Raw genomic sequence first — 19,313 nt, 5'->3', positions numbered from 1 at the left:
TCTTGTAAAACCCGAATAGTCTCCCCAGTGACTGCTGTAACGAGCTGTGAATCCTCTCCTGTGGGAATTGTTTTATTGGACTCTGGATCTTCTGTGTAATCCTCCATAGTTACACGCTCATCTACCTCCACCACGTAATCGTAGAGGACCTCTGGCCGTGATACTGACAGATCAAAAATCTGTGGCCGAGACTGGTTTCCGATAGCTAGGAGATCTCGGAAGCCCTTGGTCGTAACCAGGGCGACTTTCTCGCCTTTGCGCTCCAAAAGGGCATTTGTGGCGACTGTTGTGCCCATGCGAATAGATTCAAAGTGGAAGAGGTCGAGGGGTTGACCTCGAGGGAGCTGCTGACCCGTCACCAGCTCCAAGATTCTTCGGATGCCTTCTGTCGGGGCATCTTGGTAATTGGCGGGATCGACGGATAGAAGTTTGAGGATGATGTCTTCTCTGCCGGGGATTGAGGCGTGAACATCAGTGAAAGTTCCGCCTCTGTCAATAGAGACTCGGATACGAAGTGATTTAATGGCCATGATTAGGGTATTAGGTTAGCTGTTGGGCTTGAAGTGTTCATGGGTATTACTGAACAGCAACCTGCTAGCACTTTATATCAAGCTTTCCCGGTAACTTGAAGATGTGTCGGAAAAAAGAAAAGTCGGAAACTCTACGATCCATCGCTAGCACACGAGCCCCATCTCCGGGGTCGCAGTCTAACTCCATGCCTCGGAAATCTTCCCTCCCCAAAGCGGCAATAGGCGAAAACCTGCAATTCGTGATTCGCGAGTTGCGCCCGCCAAGCCGGTGTGGGTCCCCGCGACCGATACTGCGGGTCGGGAGTTGGCGTTGGAGTCAGTCTAGACCAAAATGGCGTTAACGTCGCTGCAGATGAGGAGAACCGTCGGGGTCGATTCCCGACGCCTGAGATTACTCCAGACTGGAGACCGAAAAGAGCAAAAGAGAGCACAAATCGCGGGGATGAAGCCCTGTCAGTGATACCGTCTGTTGGCCGTGATATCGGGATTTTACAGATCGGGATTTTACTGCTGTGTTTGAGGCTGCGGCTGGAAAGCCTTGCGAGCGAGAAAAGGGCTCGTGTAGGCTGGTTTCCATATCGGAATAGTCCCCCGCGGCAGAGGTTCCGATCAGCAGGCCTGGAATTATGCTGAGGCTCTTGCAGGTGCGAATAGGTGGTTCTGGAAAAGTCAAATACTGCGGGAGGACAGGGCCGTTTCCCCACCACGCAGGGTTCTTCGGCTCGAAGAGTTAAGCAGAGAGTAGCATTACCCTATCAGGTGGTAGACTTGGCGTAGGATGGCTTCTCCCGATTCTACTGCAGGGACGGGACAGCCTGTGGAGCAGTTTACTTCACGGCCTGTTGCGTAAGTGGTGTTCTATCTTTTCATATGAAGCAAGGGCAAAATTATATACTTATATTACATGCGAATAGCTGTCTCAACTGCCGCCAACGACGATCTTACTGTTCCAAAGAGAAGCCTACGTGCTCAAGATGTCGTGATGCTCGAATAACGTGTGTTTATGAGGGCACCAGAAAAATACTGGTTAATGAACCGTAAGTGGAATTGCATTCATGCTTCTACGTTTGCACGCACATTAGATCTAATTTGACCGGATACAGTTATTTACGAGAACTGGAAGCAAAAGCAAAGATTTTAGACAGTCAGTAGGAATATTTTCCTTATTTATTCACTAGCAGTGTTTAAAGAAGGCTATTTTGATCGCTAATACGTTTTGATGCAGGCATGCAGCCTGGAGGCTCATCTGCTACCCATGGCCACCGCAACACCAATGACGAAGACGACGATTTCGAAGATGAGCAGCCTCTGCTTGAGCCATTCACCCAACTCAGTCTAGATAAGCCTTCTACGAGTATGCAAAACTGGTGTATTTATGAATTATTCTATATGCTCACCTTCTTCCAGGCTTCCAAGGTCCTGCCTCATCCGACAACTTCCTTCGCAATGTGAGAAAGCTCTCAGGCTTCCCAGGTGATGATGGGAGCCTCGATTTGCCCTCGAATTTTTATGAGCCTGGCGCTTTACCTTCGAGGCGACAAGCAGTTTTCAGCATTCGCTCGCGATTACCCCCCATTGATATGGCACGAAGGCTCTTTTCAGCACAGTACATGTACATTGGCACTATTTTCGCCTTTACCGATCCCAGAGATTCGTTTGAGCGCTTGCTTCTCCAGGCATACAGCGGACCACCCGATCCTTCTGACAAGACGGAATGCCTAGAATATGCCAAAGTGCTCCTCGTCCTGGCCTTTGGGCAGTTGTACTCGGTCAATCAATGGGTGGACTTTCGAGGGCCTCCGGGCTTTGACTATTTTAGAGATGCGGTAAATCTTCTCCCAGAGACACATGAAGAAGGGTCTATTCTCTGTGTCGAGACTTTGGCTCTCGCAGGATACTTTATGCAGAATATGAATCGCAGAGATGCGGCGTTTCAATATATCGGCAAAGCTTTGCGCATGGCTATTTCGCTTGGCTTGCATCAGGAAGTCAGTCCACACTACTATTCACAACAAGGCCAAGAATTGGACAAAATGACCAGAGAGCACCGCAGGCGTGTTTGGTGGTCTATCTATAGCCTCGATAGGATATTGTGCGTCAAATCCGGTAATCCCATCACTATACAAGATGAAGATATTGGAGTAGACATGCCGTCGCTGCTGCCGGGAGACCCCGAATACTGTCCTGCCGTGGTCCTGCGACACTATACCGAGCTTTCTCGCATCCTCGGCCGGATTCATATGACTATATATCGGAGGTCGAACAAGTCGGCACCAAAATCCGGTAAGAGCCTTATGGCATCAGTGCAAAACATCATCTTCTCGCTTTCAAAATGGAATCGCGAGGTGCCAGATGACCTACGATTCGACCCCGCACAGCTTTCGTTTAGTCGTGAGAGTGTAGGAGCGCTTGCACATTACTATCAATGCATCAACATGACTGTTAGACCACTGCTTTTCCATGTCGTGCAGAAGCGCTTGCAGGCTATCCGAGGCGGAGGCGGTGCAGCAGAGAAAGAGCGTGACTGGAAAGAAGGGCTTTCGCAAACGACTGTGAGAGTTATTGATATGTGTATTGGAGCAGCGCAAGATGTTATTAATATGATGGCCATCGTAGCTCAGAGAGACATGGTTGGTAAGTTGCTGAAATTTATCCACGCTTCACCAATGAGTTCAGTTCACTAATCTAGCACTTTAGCAACGTATGGCTATATGGATGGCGAGCACATCTTCTCAGCCACGATTGTACTTGTTATGGTATGCACGGCATTTCCTGACAATACTGCTAATACACTTGCTATGACGGCCGGGCTTGGCCTGTTGAGGAATATGGGAGAGAGAGGTAATAGTCATATGGGCGCTCGTTATGAGTTGCTTGTGAGCATATACTCTGGCTCAAGTATTACGCCTCTCACTGCTCCCAATCAACAACTTGCCATGATGTCGCCTGGCTCTCAAGCTTTGGAAGCTTCCATACAAGGCAAGGGCGTCGTCCCTCCGCGGATATCGATGGCGCCATACCATATAAACGCATACGATACCAGCGCAACCACTGCAAATATGCCTCTTACTTTCCCGGTTGTAGATAGCAACGCATTAAACGAACCATTTTATGACGACAGCGTGAATACAGGTATGGATTTTGGACTTTGGGAAGAGGGTTTTGCATATCCGACAATGGATTTAGACGTGGATTTGGCGCAGCGCACATCAACGATTGGGGGAACTGGCGGGACTGATATTCGAGAGTGGATGTTTGATTTCATGGGTCAGGGCAATGCAGCATGAGATATTATCTATGTATGTAGAAGCGAATAAAACTTAGCCGCGTGATACCTTATCTGTTCTCAATCTCATGCCACTTCCCCTCTCCTATCTCGTTCTGCAAGGGTCATCTATTTATCATGTACCCACAAAGTCAACATCTAAACGAGCAAACGTGGCAAGCTGCAGAGTGTGCCCATTTCGTAATGTGACGAGGATGCAATGCAACGACATGATCAACATATCTCCACATGGCCACTGGCACGACGTCAGCCATCCCCAATACTGTCAAGGCCGTCTCAATATCTTGCCCATCAGCACTATCTCCAACTTCCCCGCACGCCGCCATCCCTCTTCTTCAACCATAGCGCCCCCAGCCCCAGGGGTCGGTGAGGGTCTCCGACCTGCCCCGCACACTCCACTGTCATCCAAAGAACTAGGCTATCGCCAACGTTTGCTATCTTTCAGCCGGGTGTTTGTGGTGGTCTTGAACTGACGTCCGCAATCGGCATTAACGATAAGAGATTTTTCGTTCGAAGGGCTACGAGCTGCTAAGAAAAATAATAATGTGGCATTTTTTTGCGAGCAGACGGGCTTGCTCTTCCGTTTCTAGTAGAGCCGCTTCTTTGTTTAAATGGATCGTGATGCCCACGCTGATCCACAGGGAGTTACATTTGAACCCAGGTTCCCCATGGGGTTTAATTTCAGCTACTTTTAACGTGGGGTTCAGAATATCAGCATTCTTGTTTCGTGCACCCTTTTTTCAATCTTCTTATTGCTTCACGTAAAGACGCTCTAGAAGACTAGTTGTTGAACATCTTCTACGCAGCATGGCCGCTGAACAAGTCAATGTCGGTTTCGACGACGATGAGAAGCGCCCATCTTCTCGTGATGTCTCTCATCATGACATCGAAGAGTCATCCATCCCAATCCTCGATCCAAATGCCGAGAAGCGTTTATTGCTGAAGCTGGACACCTACTTCGTCCCCATCATCATGCTTGTCTATTTGACATGCTTCCTTGACCGCAGTAACATCGGCAACGTCAAGGTCGCCGGCATGCCTGAAGATATCGGCGCTAGCCCAAAGGAATTTTCTACGGCGGTTTCCATCTTCTATGCAACATATGTGGTTTTTGAAGCTCCATGGAGTATCTTGATGAAGCGGATAACGCCACGGGTTCTGCTCACGGGCCTCTGCACTGTTTGGTCTCTGGCAACTATCTTCTCGGGCTTTATCCATAACGTGGCAGGTCTATTTGCTGTACGACTTGTCTTGGGAGGCTGTGAGGCTGGACTATTCCCTGCACTAAACTTGTATCTCACAATGGTATACAAGCGCCATGAGCAGGGAATGAGAGTGTCGTATCTCTTTGTGTGCACAGCAATCTCAGGCGCTTTCGGAGGCTTGCTTGCGTATTGCATCCTCAAGATGGACGGCATCGGCGGACTTGAAGGTTGGAGGTGGGTATTCATCATCGAAGGCATTTGCAGCTTCCTCATCGCGCCGGTCATTTGGTTCGGCTTGCCGAATAACCCCACCGAAGCTTGGTTCCTCACGGAAGAAGAGAAGGCTATGATGAAAGTTCGTGAGGCGCAGCGGGCGCACTATATGGGCAGCGAAGAGTTTGACTCGAAGGAGATTCGTATTGCTCTGAAGGACCCAAAGTTATACATCAGGTAAGGCTATTTTCCAAGAAAAAACCTCGAATATCGATGACGGATCCATACTCACTATTGACCTACAGTGGTGCTATACAATTCTGCCAGGACATCCTCCTATACGGCTTCTCCACCTTCTTGCCTTCGATTCTAGTCAACATGGGATATTCTTCTATCCAGGCACAATACCTCAGCATCCCGGTATACATCTTCGGAGGAATATGCTTCATAGCCTTCGCATATGTATCTGACCGGACTTGCATCCGAGGGCCGCTTCTCTTCCTTGCCAATGTCCCAGGCATTGTCGGCTACATCCTCATACTCTGCCCTACGCCCAACGGTGTCAAGTTCTTTGGCACTTTTCTCTGCGCCATCGCCGTGTATAATGGCCCTGGACTGAACATGACGTGGCTCAATGTCAATTTCGCGCCGCACTATCGACGCGCGACAGCAATTGGCGTGCAGCAGAGTATCGGAAACACAGCTGGCATTGTTGCTGGCCAAATTTATAGGACAGCGCCATATGTCCTGGGGAATGCCTTCTCTGTCGGCGCTTTGGGTGTAGTGCAGTTGATCATCACTACCAACTGGTTCTACTTGAGATACCTCAATAACGAAAAGAAGAAGATTGAAAGTGGAGAAAAAGAGGATACGCGAAAGGTGAAAGATGGCGATAGAGCCACAGATTTTAAATATCATCTCTAACTGCGTTATATTAACACATACCTTTTATTTATCTCATTCTCTGACAAGCCCCCACCGTTCCTATTCTTCAGCTTAGCGCATATGAAACATAGATTTGTTAGTAGTTATATGCATGCAAGCTACTAATTGGAGCAATGGTTATGCAATGAAATCCTTCTTGTTTTAGTGGGGTGAAGTATCTTCGCCATCATTATTAGACAGCAAAAACATAATATTATCTTTCTGAATCCTATCAAGCGAGCCCGCTATCTATTTGTATACCTAGTGCTTTAGGATCACATGGAGGTAGTGGCAAGGGTAGAACAGACTCTCGGTCCACCATTGCGGTATCGTTTTTCTTGGGCTTCCTCTCAAATCCCCAAAAACTCCACATCTCATCATCAGCTCGTGTCGTCTTATTCTCATCAGCCCTTGCTTCGTGATTATGCGCATCAGTTAGATCAACACTCGGTGATCCAGATACCGAAGTTTTAACGTCTGATTTCTTATTCTTCGCTTTGCCCTTTTTCGGATCCGTAACAATCCATGGATCAAGCCACACATTGCTCCCATCTTTGGTATTTTGGTTAGACTTCTCTAGTAGGCAACCCTCTGATACCCCAGGCGTCGGATTAATGGCGGCAACGCTCTTATTATTATTCTTTTTCTTCTTATTCTTTTCTTTTTTCTTCTCTTTCTCTTTTGTAACTCCCAGAGCCTCCGTATTGGTCACATTATTCTGGCTCGTGTTGATTCCGTTGTCTTGTGCAGCCTTAGCTTCGAGATGAATCGCATCGTCCTTTGTTGTATCTGCTTTCCCTATTACCAAAGGATCAAAAAGTTCTACACCACCGGGTGCGCTATATTTTTGAATCATCTTATCTTCTCTCAAAGCTTCAGTCTCTACAGACTCTTTATGAAGCCGGTGTGTCGACTCAGGATGTGCACTCGTAGCAGCTTCTTTTCTTGCTTCTCTGGCTGCCTGTCCTTCAGCTTCACGAGCAAGACACTCTGCTTTACAGGCAGCTTGTTCCTTGACCCGTTCCATCGCCTTAGCCTGGAGCTGACTTAGCCTCTGCTCTAATTTAGATGACAATCCCATGAACGAATTATTCTTTTTATTAAGCAATCGGGCTATTTCACGCTCTTCTTCGGCAATCGCATCAGCTTCTCGAGCGGCCTGTTCCTCTGCATCCTCAGAAGCTTGCTCTTCCGACTCTTTTGCAGTATTTGTCGATGCTTGTCCCATAGCTTGGCTTTGCCCCTCGTGTAGTGAGACTGTATGTTCGTGATATATTTCGGACATACTCTTAAATAAAAGATCACTGATCGACATAGCTGCTTGATCCTCGACTTTCTTTTCTGCTAGTGACTTCAGAGGACTCTCGAGGAAAAGTCTCAGTTGTGCCTTTAGGTAGGTACTGAGCCATATATCGTCGGTTCTTGGGCTTGGATATGCGTCTTTAACCAAGTCAAATATTAATGTAGTTCGGAGATTTTTACCCAGTTTCTGAATTTCATCTTTGGCGAGCTCCACAAGAGGTTGGAGTGTGTAAGTTTGAGCGACGTTGTAAACGCGAACGCTTGTCAGGAATTCGGCTGCCACTCCGTCTTGAACAGAGAGCTTTTTGGGCCTAAGGCACTGGTAGGTACCCGTAAAAAGGTAATGTACGAGGACATGGCCGGAATCTGCAGAAACATCCGTAAATTGCAGTGTATTCTGTTGAAGAACCATAGACCCTAGCTTATGGCTTTGGGTGAGCAAGTGGGCCGAAATATAAAGGGTGCTGCCGCCTTGAAAATTTAATGCAATACTAGGAAATGCATACGGACTACTAATATCAGCACCAATGAATAAGAAACGCAATAGCAACAAACTCACGATATTTCAGGCCGCGTATCTTTCGTCATCGTACTAATTGAGCGCATATAGGGCGTGAGATGAAGCTTTTTTATTATCGCAATACACTTTTTTAGCGAATGGAACGTGAAATAGAATGAAGAGGTTAGCTTAAGTATTGCTTTCCATCTTATAGCTAAATGGATTAGATGAGGGGTAATCGAGGGAGTGTAAGATATCGTGTGAAACGAGACACTCATATATGACACAAAACAGTTTTCCATGCTAGTCACATGAACAAATAGACCCATAAGCCAATGAGATTATATATTGTTAAGATTCATGAACCAAAATTAAGAAAATATTGCTGGATAGACACGATAGGCGTGTGTGATACGATCCAACCAGTAAATGGAAGCATATGAGGAAAATTAGCAACATGTACCCTATCACAAGAGATGCAACGATGTTGCCTGGTTCCACAGAATATAAGTAAAGGGTGACACATGGTTGAAGGGAGTCAAAGAGCAGACGGTTTTCACAACGTTAAATGTGGCAAGCTATTCAGAATTCTGTGGCCTTATAGGTTATGTCTTAGGTGACGTGGCTTTAACTGCTCCAAATTTTCCTTGCAGCGGTCGAGGCCACATTGGAACACTCCATATCTTCCTTCAATTAACTGCTCCGCTTGCTTCTTATCTTATTAAGGTTACAGTTCAATTTTAGAGGTAATGTACCGTCGCATGACTTAATAGAAGGTGAGTTTTGGCAAAAAGGATGTCGCCCTCTTATTCGATATTTTGGGTAACACGCTTGGTCCTTGTAATGGTGGCCTCTCTGGTCTTAACTGCCACATCCTAAGAGCTAGAATCTGACTCATGCCATTCGAAGTCGATCCGACTTCTTCCTGTTCAGGACGTTGGCCAGTAACTACATATTAGCTCGAAGGCTTACAACCAGGCTCTTAAAGCCGTGTCTCCGGCGGGCTGCGCAGAAAGAATCATTTTTCTTCACAGACTGACCTCCGGAATTAACATCTATTTCCGATATATGATTGAATTTGCTCGCTGAATATCCTATTTTGTATTTTTGCGGATGCCTTTTGTCGGACTTTGCTTTTCTTCCCATATATCATGTCCGCCGCCAAAGGCCAAAGGGTCTCGAGGCGATGTAATGCCAAATTGGGGTTAGCGTGTCAATGTCATACCCAAAGCGGCGTGCGATAGGCCTGAATAGGTTTTACATGGCTCTCTATACGGCTATGAATCGCGTTATTGGGGACTGAGCTGGTAGAGGACCAAATAGATATAAAATAAACTCAAAGCCTCTCGTTAAATATAGAATCATTCTTCCTAACATCATCAAATATCCATTACTTCTCAAAAACCTCATACCACAAGCATAATGGCGTCCCCAAAGCCCAGAGTTATCCTCGGTCTCATGACCTATGGCCCTCCCGAAGCTTCAGCAGACAACCGTGTGACAACAGTTGAAGAATTCAAGCAGCACCTTGATGCTTTTCAAAGCCACGGATACAATGAACTTGATACAGCTCGCATATACTCTGGGTTTAAGCAGGAAGCCTTCACCGCACAAGCAGGATGGAAAGAACGCGGCTTCAAGATCGCTACCAAGAGCTACCCCTTCGGTAACGGAGCTCATTCAGCTGCCAATCTTCGCAAGGATCTGGAAACGTCTCTATCAGAGCTTGGCACTGATTGCGTAGACATCTTCTACCTTCATTCGGCCGATCGCACTACCCCTTTTACTGAGACACTCGAAGCCGCAAATGAGCTGTACAAGGAGGGCAAGTTCAAGCAACTTGGTGTTAGCAACTTCACAGCCTATGAAGTCGCGGAGATTGTTATGCTGTGTCAAGCTCGAGGTTGGGTGAAACCTACCATTTACCAGGGAGTTTACAATGCCATCAGTAAGGACCCATCCCCTTTTAATCTCTTGGAATCAGGAAATTAGCTCGAGGCTAACATACCACTATCAAGCTCGCAATCTTGAAACTGAAGTCATTCCCGCTTGCCGCCGTTTTGGATTGGAGATTGTCATTTTTACGCCGCTCGGTGGAGGCATGTTGACTGGGAAATACAAGTCTGCTGAGGACGAAGAGCAAGGTGGTCGCTTTAGCACTAGCACGTTCCTGGGCCCCATCTTCCGGGAACTGTATTTCAACGACAACCTATGGAAGGCGCTCGGTATCCTTCGACAAGCCGCTGAGAAACACAGCTTGACTATGCCCGAGGTTGCGTTGCGCTGGGTGATGCACCACTCTGCTTTAAAATTTGCCAAGGACGGTGGAAATGATGGTGTCATTTTCGGAGTAAGTAGGATTGAGCAGCTACATCAAAACATCGCGGACCTGGAGAAGGGTCCCTTACCGGAGGAAGTTGTAAAAGCTCTTGACGCCGCGTGGATTCTCCAAAAGGCAACCAGCCAAAACCCCTGGTACACATCACTTGAATATACCTACGAAGGCCACTCATAGAAACGCCGGATACAGACGTCGCATTTCGCTAAATTCAATGTATTTATTTTCTTTTCCCCCGAGATTTTCACAAATGGACCTATTTCCACTGTTAAAAGAATTGAGGACTTGTGCTGCGCTTTGGCGCTCATTTGAGGCTACAGATGGGTGGCATTTGCCTATTATGGCAGTCCAAAACGTCCGGGTAACCAGTCAAGGGGTGCGAAGAAAAACAGGGACCGCAAAATGAATATCCACGTACAAAACAGCAACAAGAGCGCCAATTAGCGTGGGCTGATCTTAGCGTATGTGTGTGCATAGTTACCACCTTGTGTGTTCAAAATTTCCTCTGTCCCTGTTTTTCTTCGCACCGCTTGCCAGTTTACTAAACAAATTGTTAATTTCAACGTTGATATATGCCCAGCAGATAAATCACAACGCTGCGAAGAATAAAGAAACACGGCTTACTTCTTAGTTCTACCACTCAAACCAAAAGACCATCCACCGCATTCATGAAATCTCCCAAATGATGGAATCAAATAACCGTATACTTCGCAAAATAACGCCTTCCAACGCCCAATAGAATCCCACGCAGCTTTTAGAGAAGTTATTGGCAGATGATAACCAACTTCAGCCATCTATTCTACACAGGAGGAGAGGGCATTGAATATTGTGGCCGCTGGGACATTAAGTTCATCGTCATCATAACAACCATGCCAAGTTCATCAGAGCTTTCTTTCCATATTTCTACGGGAGAGTCGTTTAAAGATGCGGTAGTAGCTATCAAGTCTCTCCACCTGAGGTCTTTTTCCAGTGGTAAGACGCTCATCCAATCTGCAGCGTTTACAGCAGCCCATGAAGCTTTTGTAGCTGGCACCGGCATAGCATCAATGCACCAATCTTTGGGCTTGTCGCACGGTAATCCAAAATCTGTGGATACTACGGTGCTCAAAGAGAAGTATATAGTGGCAACGCGCATGAAGGATTCGTAAAGCACCCATTGCGTCCAGTCATGTCGAGGGCAGCTATCTAATAACGGGGTTGTATGGATGTGCCTAAAAATAGTCTTTAATTTTTGATTAGTTTCCTATTATTAAGTTTCATGGAATAGAGTGGAGAAAAAAATGAACGAGATAGGCGATGGAGCTCACCCCAAGTGTGAAGAGGAGTGCAATGTCCCCATTTGGAAATGCTGCGCTGTTCCTCCCCTGCTTAACTCGTAAGAGAAGGTAAATGGTAGTGGCTTGCGCAGCAGATAGCAACTCCCATTGGCTGAAAGTAGGTATCTTAATAGCAGGTTAGCTTTGAGCAAGCAAGTTCACAACATCGCCGTGCGAAGACGACGAAAGCTTGCTCCCTGCCTTTGAGTATATCCATTCTTGATGCTGGTGTATTAATTCCCATAATGACTCATTGTCTGCGGTGACACCGATGGAGTTATTTCTAGAAATACCGTATACTTGCAATAGGTTCAGGCTTGTTTTGAGAGGATTGAGATTCATAATCATATGTTCGGAGCTACCTTGGAGCTCATGGTTAGAAGAGGTATTGTGGATGAATCCCACAAAAGACAAGTCTTGCGAGGCCTTGGAGACTTGGCCACAGAGATACCGTAGTATAAAACAGCTTGTGTTTATCATTGGTGGCTCTGAGTATTTTATCCGCTCAAAAAGGATGAACTTGGGAATCTTGAATACAGTAAGATGATGCCATCGGAGATAACAGGAGAAAGACATGTTGATCCATGAATACTAACCAGGGCATAGGGTTGCGGTGCCATTTGTCTGTCTATTAGTGATGCTAAATGCATTTCAGCTCTCTCTTTAGTGGCATCAGCCTCAGATTTCGAGATTCTCTTCTTCTGGCTTCGGCGCTCGTGGTAGCTCTTCATTACCGCACGACGGATATACGTCCGCCTTGCGCCTCGTCCCTCCGCGGGATCGTCGGTTAGATTCACAAACGTGCGGTCGAGACCAGACTGTTGCGACGCCATTTTTTTTTTTTTTTTGGCGTGTTCAAAATACTGAGAAAAGAGCCAGAAAATGCTGCAGACTTTTATGTCGAGTTTATGAATAGAGTAAAGGGGAAAAGGCGCCCGTCATCTATAAGTGGGGCGACTCGGACTCGGAAACAAGAGCTACATCATGCAAAACTCCGCACGCCACTTTGCCTATTGTAATGCTCACCAAAACAAACTGAATAGGGTGGTACTATTGAGACTGTTGAGTTAAGGAAACTATACACTAAAATATTATTAGAGATCTATTTCATCCACATAACCCCCCTTTGTGCCTATATGAACGCAAGCTATATTCTGTCATTTCTGAATCAGCAACACCCACAGCTAGGATATTGAAATTTTTCGATTCTGACTCGTATCCTAAACGTCTATTGATGCTTTCCACTTTTTAAATTTTTGTATAAAAACGGTAGCATGTAATGCACAATGTCCTTCAGATTGCTAATCAGAGCAAAATGGCCCGCGTCGATCAAATGAATCTCAGCATGTGGCAAGTCTCGCTTGTAGGCTTCTGCGCCAGCCGGGATAAAGCTGAACATCGGTTAATAATTGGCATGTGGCCGATTATATAACGTAGCAGTATTTCATTGTACGAGGAAGCATCTTACAATTGATCATTTTCTCCCCATACAGCGAGCAGAGGTACTTGGGTCTGGCGCAAATACTCTTGATACTGTGGGTACTGCGCAACATTTGTTCGATAGTCATAGAGATAATCCAGCTGCATGTCTATATTTCCAGGTTGGTTGTTCATGAGTGCATAATCGAGCCACCACGATTCCGGTTCGAGAGATTCCGGACTCTTTGTGCCGGTGGTGTACTGCGACTCTGTTGCGTTTAGGGTGAAAAAAGGGATTAGAGCATCCCGGTCACTAAGATGATTAGCTGCAAGCTTTCAACAGATGGCTCCGCAACAAATTCCGCATTGGCAGGAAGCTAACTCACGATTGGCTACCAGACGCCCAATACGTTCTTATTGCGTCAAACCCTGGTCCAAGGCCTTCCAAGTAAGCGTTCCCGTTTTGTGATACGATGGCCTTGACAGCATGTGGACGCCGTACGGCAAGTCGAAGCCCAACTGGAGCGCCATAATCAATGATGTATTCGGAAAACTCTTGGATATGTAGCGCATCTAGAAACTCTTCCATGACATCGGCTATGTTGTCAAATGTGTGAGGGAAATTCGCAGGGCTTCTTGTGAATCCAAAACCGGGAAAATCAGGAGCAATAACATGATATGTTAATGCTAGAATAGGAATCATGTGTCGAAAGAGGAATGAGGACGATGGGAAGCCATGAAGAAGAAGTAGAGTCGGGGCATTCAGAGGCCCTGCTTCACGATAAAAGACGGAATAATTACCGACTTCGACCTGGTTGACAGTCGGGAGTATCTGGTACGCCAGCTCTGACATCTTGATAGTGGAAGTGTCAGCTAGTATTTCAATCTACGGATAGACAACGAGGTGACATAAAACTGCGAGATCTAAGATATATATAGTCTGCGTAGTCAGTCACCCCCCTGCTCCAGCAGCCCTGCCATCTTCATCGGAATTTCAGTGTCTTATTAATACAATGAGTAAACCAAGCTTGCCCATCTTCACATTTCAAATCAGAGCGCAGGGTAGCACACACTAAACAAACATAGTGCTGACAGCCTGCAAATATCACGGCTATAATCTATATCTGAAGAGGCACACCTAAGCGACAGAGGCGACCTGCAGTTAGTAATGATCAGTCAAAAAGCTTCCGCCTAGAGAAAAAAAAGCGTGCAAGAATAATGATTCCATGATTAAATTGGAGCATTACATAAGATCAGGGCGTAGAAAGACGAGCCGAGACAAGCGAATGTGCGTAATGTACAGAAACTGCCGCGTTCACAACCCCTGCTCCTGCTGCACTCCTCGGAACATTAAAGCTCCGATAGGTTGGCTAGGAATAGTCTTTTTACACTCTACATTGGAGAATATGATTCTTCTTTTTAACTCAGAATTTGACAAGTTTTTTTTTTTTTTTTTTTTGACTGATATGAACTCTAGCGCCACTACAATGAGGTTCTTAAAGGACCTGGCCTTCACAAGCTAGATTGGGTGATTCCTCGTCCTACATGACCCGTAGCAAAACGAGCTACGTTGCGTTTGGTTGCAAGTGTTTGGTTAGTGATTAGAATTGTGTTTCTCCCCTTCTATCCAAGCATTGCTTTTGCGTGAGTCGACTGGCATAGAGAATTAGTCATCGAACTTAAATAACCGATACCAGCAAATAGAAACTCAAGTCTTGGCTCAATTCATATTCCATGGCTGTGTAGCCAACTATGTATATACATGTACCTTGGCTCCCCATTTGATTGCGTCGCTAACGTGACTCTTCTTATAACTATTAAAGTTTCTAGTGTTTCTAACTTCTTAACATAAGATTAACATATAGTTCAAAAACTTTAACTATCTCTAGAAGATTTGAAGCCGGGCTGATCAGAAATATCTCCATTCAAAGTGATCTCATGAAATTCTGCCAACAGCCAGAGTTATTAAGCGAACAATAGAGTCTTCGCAAGGATATCGCACATAAAACACATAAGCTCATGATCTTACGCGACTAAGATCAAAAGGGTAAAGCCAGGGCGTTCGCTTTTACTTAAGCTGACTAGTTTTCGCAAGCATCTCCGCCCCACTATACCAAACGGGGCCAATGCTCAATTGTTGGCTGCAGTCCAACCACCCAGTGTTACCTTCGTCGGCTCATAGTCGGATGAAATCGTCCCGCTGGCAGCAGTATAATCAGGTTTATCTGTGTAGTTACCTCGCTATGGCTTACTGAATTAGGCAGGATTCAGCGTACTACTATCTTTCATATTGCTCGCTCTCAAGGCATTACTAAGGCTTGTTTTTCCGTGGCCCTAAGTGAATAGGACGGGAATGCGGCGAGCCCGATGGCCGCTTAACGAGAGAAGCTTCTCAACCTTTTCATGCATATTCCGGCGATTTATTTTCATACAGCCAGTGTAAACACGTCATTGGCTGTTAGGGGCCTACAGTCAATGTGCTTGTTTCATCAGCTTCAGTTGATATATATCAACTGCCGACCCTGCACGATGTCGAAACACAATGCACACACATACCCGGCCTTCATAAGACAACAATAGCTGTTGTGGAGCCATAGCAACAATGCAGTCATTTCTGCAAAGACGTCAAATAGCAGCTCGATCAGTGCTAAAACTGACAGAAAAACCCCCTGCCAGCTTATATGAGTCCGACGAGACAGCCGTCGATAAACCCACGATACCAAATTCGACACCACGCGAGCAACAAGACGAAGAAGATGCTAATGTCAATCCTCGAAAATGGTCAATACGAAAAAAGCTTGTAGCGACTCTGATCGTCACAGCTATATCTTTCGTTGTACAATATGCCTCTGCCGTGGACTCTGCCGCAGCTGAAAGGATCCAAGCGGAATTTGGGGTATCGGCTGTTGCAGAATCTCTAGCAACTGGTACGTCTTCAAATCCAAGCCCAAATAAATTAGCCAGTATTTTGAAATTTTCTTCTAACTATCACAAAAGGCCTGTTTCTTGTTGGGTTTGGAGTCGGTGCTCCCATCGCTGGCCCCCTATCTGAAATCGCCGGTCGAAATCCCGTCTATATAATCAGCTTCGTACTTTTTATGCTCTGCACAATGGGAGCAGGTTTGGCACCCAATATCGGCGCTCAGCTTGCTTTGCGATTCCTTGCGGGCATGTTTGGTAGCACTCCGTTAGTTTGCGCTGGTGGTACCATCTCAGACTTGTGGGATCCGATCGACCAAATTCACATTTTCCCGATTTACGCTACAGGTGGATTTTTTGGCTTGGCAGTTGGACCGCCAATTGGAGGACTGATTGCTGACAGCCATCTTGTGGGCTGGCGGTGGGTGGAATGGAGCACGCTGGTTCTCTCAGGTGCTGTTCTCCTGCTGGTCTTGATTTTTCAACCCGAAACATATGCGCCAACGCTACGCGAGTGGCAAACCGCCGCTGTCACTGCGAAAATCGCGTCAGGAGATGGAGAGATTCCTTCAGCCAAAATTATTGGGAATACTATTGGGAATACGGAGCAGGCCTCTGGATTTCAGAGATTCAAAGCTAAAATTGGCCCTGCTCTCTATCGACCAGTGCAGTTGTCTTATTCCGAACCAATCATTATTATGATTTCAATATATCTTTCTGTGCTATACATCGTCATCTTCACATTTCTACCAGGTTATACGTTCATTTTCACAAACACATACGGATTCAGCCCAGCTGACCGGGGGCTTTCATTCTTCAGTTTAGGTGTTGGCTTCTTGTTAACTCTTGCAACGACAATACCAATCACCATCCAGTCACGAAAGATCATTCAAAGAGATGGAAAGCTTAGCCCTGAATCTCGTCTTTGGTTCGCGATGATTGGCGCACCTACAATTCCGATTGGGCTTTTCTGGATGGCGTGGACGACGAGGGCGTCAATATCATGTTGGTCCGCCATCGCGGCATCCGCACTACTTGGATTTGGAATTCTATGCGTCTTCATCAGCAGCTATCAATACATCATCTACACTTACGAACAACTAGCTGCTAGCGGGTTAGTTTTTGTTACCTTTGCGAGGTATCTGGTTGCTGGTGGAATGGTGGAAGTGGGCATCCCCATGTACGAAAATCTTGGCGTTGCATGGGCTTTGACGTTGCTTGGGATATTGAGTGTCGTACTGATTCCGATTCCGTTCTCGTTGTTTTATTGGGGGCCTAAGATTAGACAATGGAGCAAACATGTGCAATAGAGGGGGTTTGTTAGTTTATGTGTCAGCATTAAGGAGCTTTAGATAGATTAATGACAGAATAAACGTTTAAGAACGCGACTAGCAGCATGCAAGTTATAGTAGTGAGATTTGTTTACTATGACACTTGAGAGAAGATAGTTTTAGTTGCTTATTCATATTTTAGCATCCTTTGTCATTTTTCTAACATTTCTATATACAGGTGCGGTAAAGTGCAGGTGCAAAGTGTTTGTATATCTTTAGGCAGTATCAGGAAAACAAGTCTCTTGAAGCTTTTTTTTTTTTACCTTATAGTGAAAATAAATACTAGTAATGCACATATTGATGGCAGAGTCGCAAAGCAATTGATCTCAAATGTTGCTGGTATCATATATTTACTACTCCTAACCATTCGCAGCCCTATTTGATATTATCGCCCGTTGAATATAGCCCCCTAAAATTTGTTTACTCCACAACCTTCTTCAGAGCGCCAGTATCAGTATCCTGAATCCAGCCCGTCAGTTTAATCTTGCTCAGCCAAAGAGGGTGGTTGCGAAGATATTCCACTTCCTCCCGGGTAGACGCTTCCAAATCGTGGAAAGTAAGAACATCGAAGTTATCCACCTCCTTGGACTCCTCTACTCCCAGGTTCTTCTTCATGATTCCATGCACCGCCTCTTCGGGAACGCCTAGCAAACCGCATCGAGTATGCTTGATGAGAAGAACCTCCTGAGCACCTAAAACGTGTGTGGTGAGAAGTGCTGAGCGTGCTGCATCTCGGCCTGATGCGCCAGCATTGCGGATTGTGGTTACTTGACCAAGCTCAAAACCCAAAGCTGACTTGGGGTCAAGTCGGCAATCCATGCATGTTACTGAGGATAATGAGTTAGTTTGAATGCTCGACTCTGGTCTCGAATTAAAGAGAACTTACCAAGGACGGCCTTCTTCAATGGAGGGCATTCAAGACCACTGTGTGTGTAAGTGCTAACATACTTAGCGTTGGCTGCGAGGATCTCTGATTCAAATGGAGTCGACATATTGGCAGATGGGAGGTGTATTTGAGTAAGGTGGTTATTTGTGTAAAATGTATGATTAAGTTTTCTGGAAAGCTAACTGTTGAGTGTTATAGTATGGAATGATTCAGACTATTTGATCGAGAGAAATAGGACTACTTATAGTAGAACAACGAGCACGAAGCAACGGCGCCATCTGACCGGCTATACCGAACATCACAACCATCTGAGAGCTTCAACACATGGTACGCGGATAGCATGCTTAGATGACAAATCCCTTTCCTTAGCCTCGGAAAAATCCAATTGCTAAGTCTGTTTCTTATTAGCAAATGCTAGTATATGAACAAAGACTAGTGTCTAAACGACCAATGCTGCTGAGAATTCATGATGAAACCATCGGCACGGCTAGGAGGCTGGCAGCACATACCCAAAAGAACTAGAGTGATGTCATGCGCTGACGAGTAGCGCATGCACGACACCGATGGGCAATGGCCCAATCTGGCAACAAGGGGCGGTAATGAAGATGACAAATCTTGCAGCCAGAGCGATTTTGCGCCCGGGGAATATACATGTCTTTATATAAATAGTACTCGGGCGCATGGTTTTTAAAAGATTCTGAGTAAAATATAAATATGAAAACAATTCCCCAAAGCACTGTTGGGTGATGGTTTCGCGCCCGCTACTCTACAGTTTCATACTATATCCCAGACTGCAGCTAGCGAAAGCTGCGAGTCGCTTGGAAATCTGATTCTGTATAGCAGACGCCCTTTGCAATGGCAATTGTTTTCGACAATCCCCTTCAGCGATAACTTCTCTTTGACTTATTCTCTTCTTAATACTTGAAAAATTTTTTCTACTCAAACGTGGTGGTTGTGAGTTCAATTTTAGTTCCAGGCCACAAAGCTACTAGTAAACCTTGGCCTTAGTCTACGCATATGGCTTTGGAACTTTGGAACTACCTGCTTCTTTTCCCACCAGACCTGTAGCAGATAACGACAGAGTATCATCAAGTACACTATGACTGCAATTGATATGAAAATCAAGAACATTATTAATTTTTAAA

General features: G+C 45.8%; 8 protein-coding genes across 8 annotated transcripts; 4 read left to right on the top strand and 4 right to left on the bottom strand.

Moving 5' to 3' along the window:
- The first annotated feature begins 909 nt into the window (after positions 1-909).
- Positions 910-3,869, top strand: GGI43DRAFT_403530 (Zn(II)2Cys6 transcription factor). The gene is made up of 6 exons (XM_083205800.1): positions 910-1,376; positions 1,445-1,567; positions 1,634-1,674; positions 1,756-1,884; positions 1,938-3,164; positions 3,228-3,869. The coding sequence occupies exons 1-6, from the start codon at positions 1,309-1,311 to the stop codon at positions 3,815-3,817; spliced, it is 2,178 nt and encodes a 725-aa protein (XP_083061306.1). The 5' UTR covers positions 910-1,308; the 3' UTR covers positions 3,818-3,869.
- Positions 3,870-4,456: 587 nt separating this feature from the next.
- On the top strand, positions 4,457-6,274 carry GGI43DRAFT_362522 (allantoate permease family MFS transporter). Its single transcript, XM_083202400.1, has 2 exons — positions 4,457-5,471; positions 5,540-6,274. Exons 1-2 carry the CDS (start codon positions 4,624-4,626, stop codon positions 6,156-6,158), a joined length of 1,467 nt encoding a protein of 488 aa, XP_083061305.1. The 5' UTR covers positions 4,457-4,623; the 3' UTR covers positions 6,159-6,274.
- On the bottom strand, positions 6,272-8,172 carry GGI43DRAFT_362518 (uncharacterized protein). Its single transcript, XM_083202399.1, has 2 exons — positions 8,020-8,172; positions 6,272-7,969 (listed from the first exon to the last, which is right to left on the bottom strand). Exons 1-2 carry the CDS (start codon positions 8,064-8,066, stop codon positions 6,391-6,393), a joined length of 1,626 nt encoding a protein of 541 aa, XP_083061304.1. The 5' UTR covers positions 8,067-8,172; the 3' UTR covers positions 6,272-6,390.
- Positions 8,173-9,097: 925 nt separating this feature from the next.
- Positions 9,098-10,538, top strand: GGI43DRAFT_433721 (aldo/keto reductase family protein). The gene is made up of 2 exons (XM_083209787.1): positions 9,098-9,907; positions 9,978-10,538. Exons 1-2 carry the CDS (start codon positions 9,382-9,384, stop codon positions 10,472-10,474), a joined length of 1,023 nt encoding a protein of 340 aa, XP_083061303.1. The 5' UTR covers positions 9,098-9,381; the 3' UTR covers positions 10,475-10,538.
- A 396-nt stretch (positions 10,539-10,934) lies between these two features.
- On the bottom strand, positions 10,935-12,511 carry GGI43DRAFT_362485 (uncharacterized protein). Its single transcript, XM_083202397.1, has 4 exons — positions 12,210-12,511; positions 11,815-12,141; positions 11,605-11,739; positions 10,935-11,519 (listed from the first exon to the last, which is right to left on the bottom strand). Exons 1-4 carry the CDS (start codon positions 12,444-12,446, stop codon positions 11,097-11,099), a joined length of 1,122 nt encoding a protein of 373 aa, XP_083061302.1. The 5' UTR covers positions 12,447-12,511; the 3' UTR covers positions 10,935-11,096.
- Positions 12,512-12,841: 330 nt separating this feature from the next.
- Positions 12,842-13,885, bottom strand: GGI43DRAFT_383224 (alpha/beta fold hydrolase; the record flags this gene model as incomplete). Its single annotated transcript, XM_083203356.1, has 3 exons — positions 12,842-13,004; positions 13,082-13,345; positions 13,419-13,885. 3 exons carry the CDS (start codon positions 13,883-13,885, stop codon positions 12,842-12,844), a joined length of 894 nt encoding a protein of 297 aa, XP_083061301.1.
- Positions 13,886-15,259: 1,374 nt separating this feature from the next.
- Positions 15,260-17,339, top strand: GGI43DRAFT_362479 (MFS transporter). The gene is made up of 2 exons (XM_083202396.1): positions 15,260-15,959; positions 16,030-17,339. Exons 1-2 carry the CDS (start codon positions 15,635-15,637, stop codon positions 17,259-17,261), a joined length of 1,557 nt encoding a protein of 518 aa, XP_083061300.1. The 5' UTR covers positions 15,260-15,634; the 3' UTR covers positions 17,262-17,339.
- A 245-nt stretch (positions 17,340-17,584) lies between these two features.
- Positions 17,585-18,896, bottom strand: GGI43DRAFT_403521 (beta-class carbonic anhydrase). The gene is made up of 3 exons (XM_083205799.1): positions 18,678-18,896; positions 18,169-18,562; positions 17,585-18,109 (listed from the first exon to the last, which is right to left on the bottom strand). The coding sequence occupies exons 2-3, from the start codon at positions 18,272-18,274 to the stop codon at positions 17,703-17,705; spliced, it is 513 nt and encodes a 170-aa protein (XP_083061299.1). The 5' UTR covers positions 18,275-18,562; positions 18,678-18,896; the 3' UTR covers positions 17,585-17,702.
- Positions 18,897-19,313: the final 417 nt, after the last annotated feature.

Source organism: Trichoderma evansii (genome assembly GCF_050947405.1).
Source record: "Trichoderma evansii strain SZMC 28006 chromosome Unknown GGI43scaffold_8, whole genome shotgun sequence".
NCBI classification, from domain to species: domain Eukaryota; kingdom Fungi; phylum Ascomycota; class Sordariomycetes; order Hypocreales; family Hypocreaceae; genus Trichoderma; species Trichoderma evansii.
Note: the sequence above shows the minus strand (reverse complement) of the source record. Positions and strands in the feature narration are given on the sequence as shown.

Excerpts from the sequence above, each read along its gene's own strand:
- GGI43DRAFT_403521 (XM_083205799.1), bottom strand. The coding sequence starts at position 18,274 with ATGTCGACTCCATTTGAATCAGAGATCCTCGCAGCCAACGCTAAGTAT. Across the intron at positions 18,110-18,168 it reads ATTGAAGAAGGCCGTCCTTG|TAACATGCATGGATTGCCGA; the intron begins GTAAGTTCTCTT and ends CATTATCCTCAG.
- GGI43DRAFT_362485 (XM_083202397.1), bottom strand. The coding sequence starts at position 12,446 with ATGGCGTCGCAACAGTCTGGTCTCGACCGCACGTTTGTGAATCTAACC. Across the intron at positions 12,142-12,209 it reads CACCGCAACCCTATGCCCTG|ATTCCCAAGTTCATCCTTTT; the intron begins GTTAGTATTCAT and ends ACTGTATTCAAG. Across the intron at positions 11,520-11,604 it reads CACTCCTCTTCACACTTGGG|ACTATTTTTAGGCACATCCA; the intron begins GTGAGCTCCATC and ends CAAAAATTAAAG.
- GGI43DRAFT_362479 (XM_083202396.1), top strand. The coding sequence starts at position 15,635 with ATGCAGTCATTTCTGCAAAGACGTCAAATAGCAGCTCGATCAGTGCTA. Across the intron at positions 15,960-16,029 it reads TGCAGAATCTCTAGCAACTG|GCCTGTTTCTTGTTGGGTTT; the intron begins GTACGTCTTCAA and ends CTATCACAAAAG.
- GGI43DRAFT_362518 (XM_083202399.1), bottom strand. The coding sequence starts at position 8,066 with ATGCGCTCAATTAGTACGATGACGAAAGATACGCGGCCTGAAATATC. Across the intron at positions 7,970-8,019 it reads GATACGCGGCCTGAAATATC|TCCGTATGCATTTCCTAGTA; the intron begins GTGAGTTTGTTG and ends TGATATTAGTAG.
- GGI43DRAFT_362522 (XM_083202400.1), top strand. The coding sequence starts at position 4,624 with ATGGCCGCTGAACAAGTCAATGTCGGTTTCGACGACGATGAGAAGCGC. Across the intron at positions 5,472-5,539 it reads GACCCAAAGTTATACATCAG|TGGTGCTATACAATTCTGCC; the intron begins GTAAGGCTATTT and ends ATTGACCTACAG.
- GGI43DRAFT_433721 (XM_083209787.1), top strand. The coding sequence starts at position 9,382 with ATGGCGTCCCCAAAGCCCAGAGTTATCCTCGGTCTCATGACCTATGGC. Across the intron at positions 9,908-9,977 it reads GGGAGTTTACAATGCCATCA|CTCGCAATCTTGAAACTGAA; the intron begins GTAAGGACCCAT and ends ACCACTATCAAG.
- GGI43DRAFT_403530 (XM_083205800.1), top strand. The coding sequence starts at position 1,309 with ATGGCTTCTCCCGATTCTACTGCAGGGACGGGACAGCCTGTGGAGCAG. Across the intron at positions 1,377-1,444 it reads TTTACTTCACGGCCTGTTGC|CTGTCTCAACTGCCGCCAAC; the intron begins GTAAGTGGTGTT and ends ACATGCGAATAG. Across the intron at positions 1,675-1,755 it reads AAAAGCAAAGATTTTAGACA|GCATGCAGCCTGGAGGCTCA; the intron begins GTCAGTAGGAAT and ends GTTTTGATGCAG.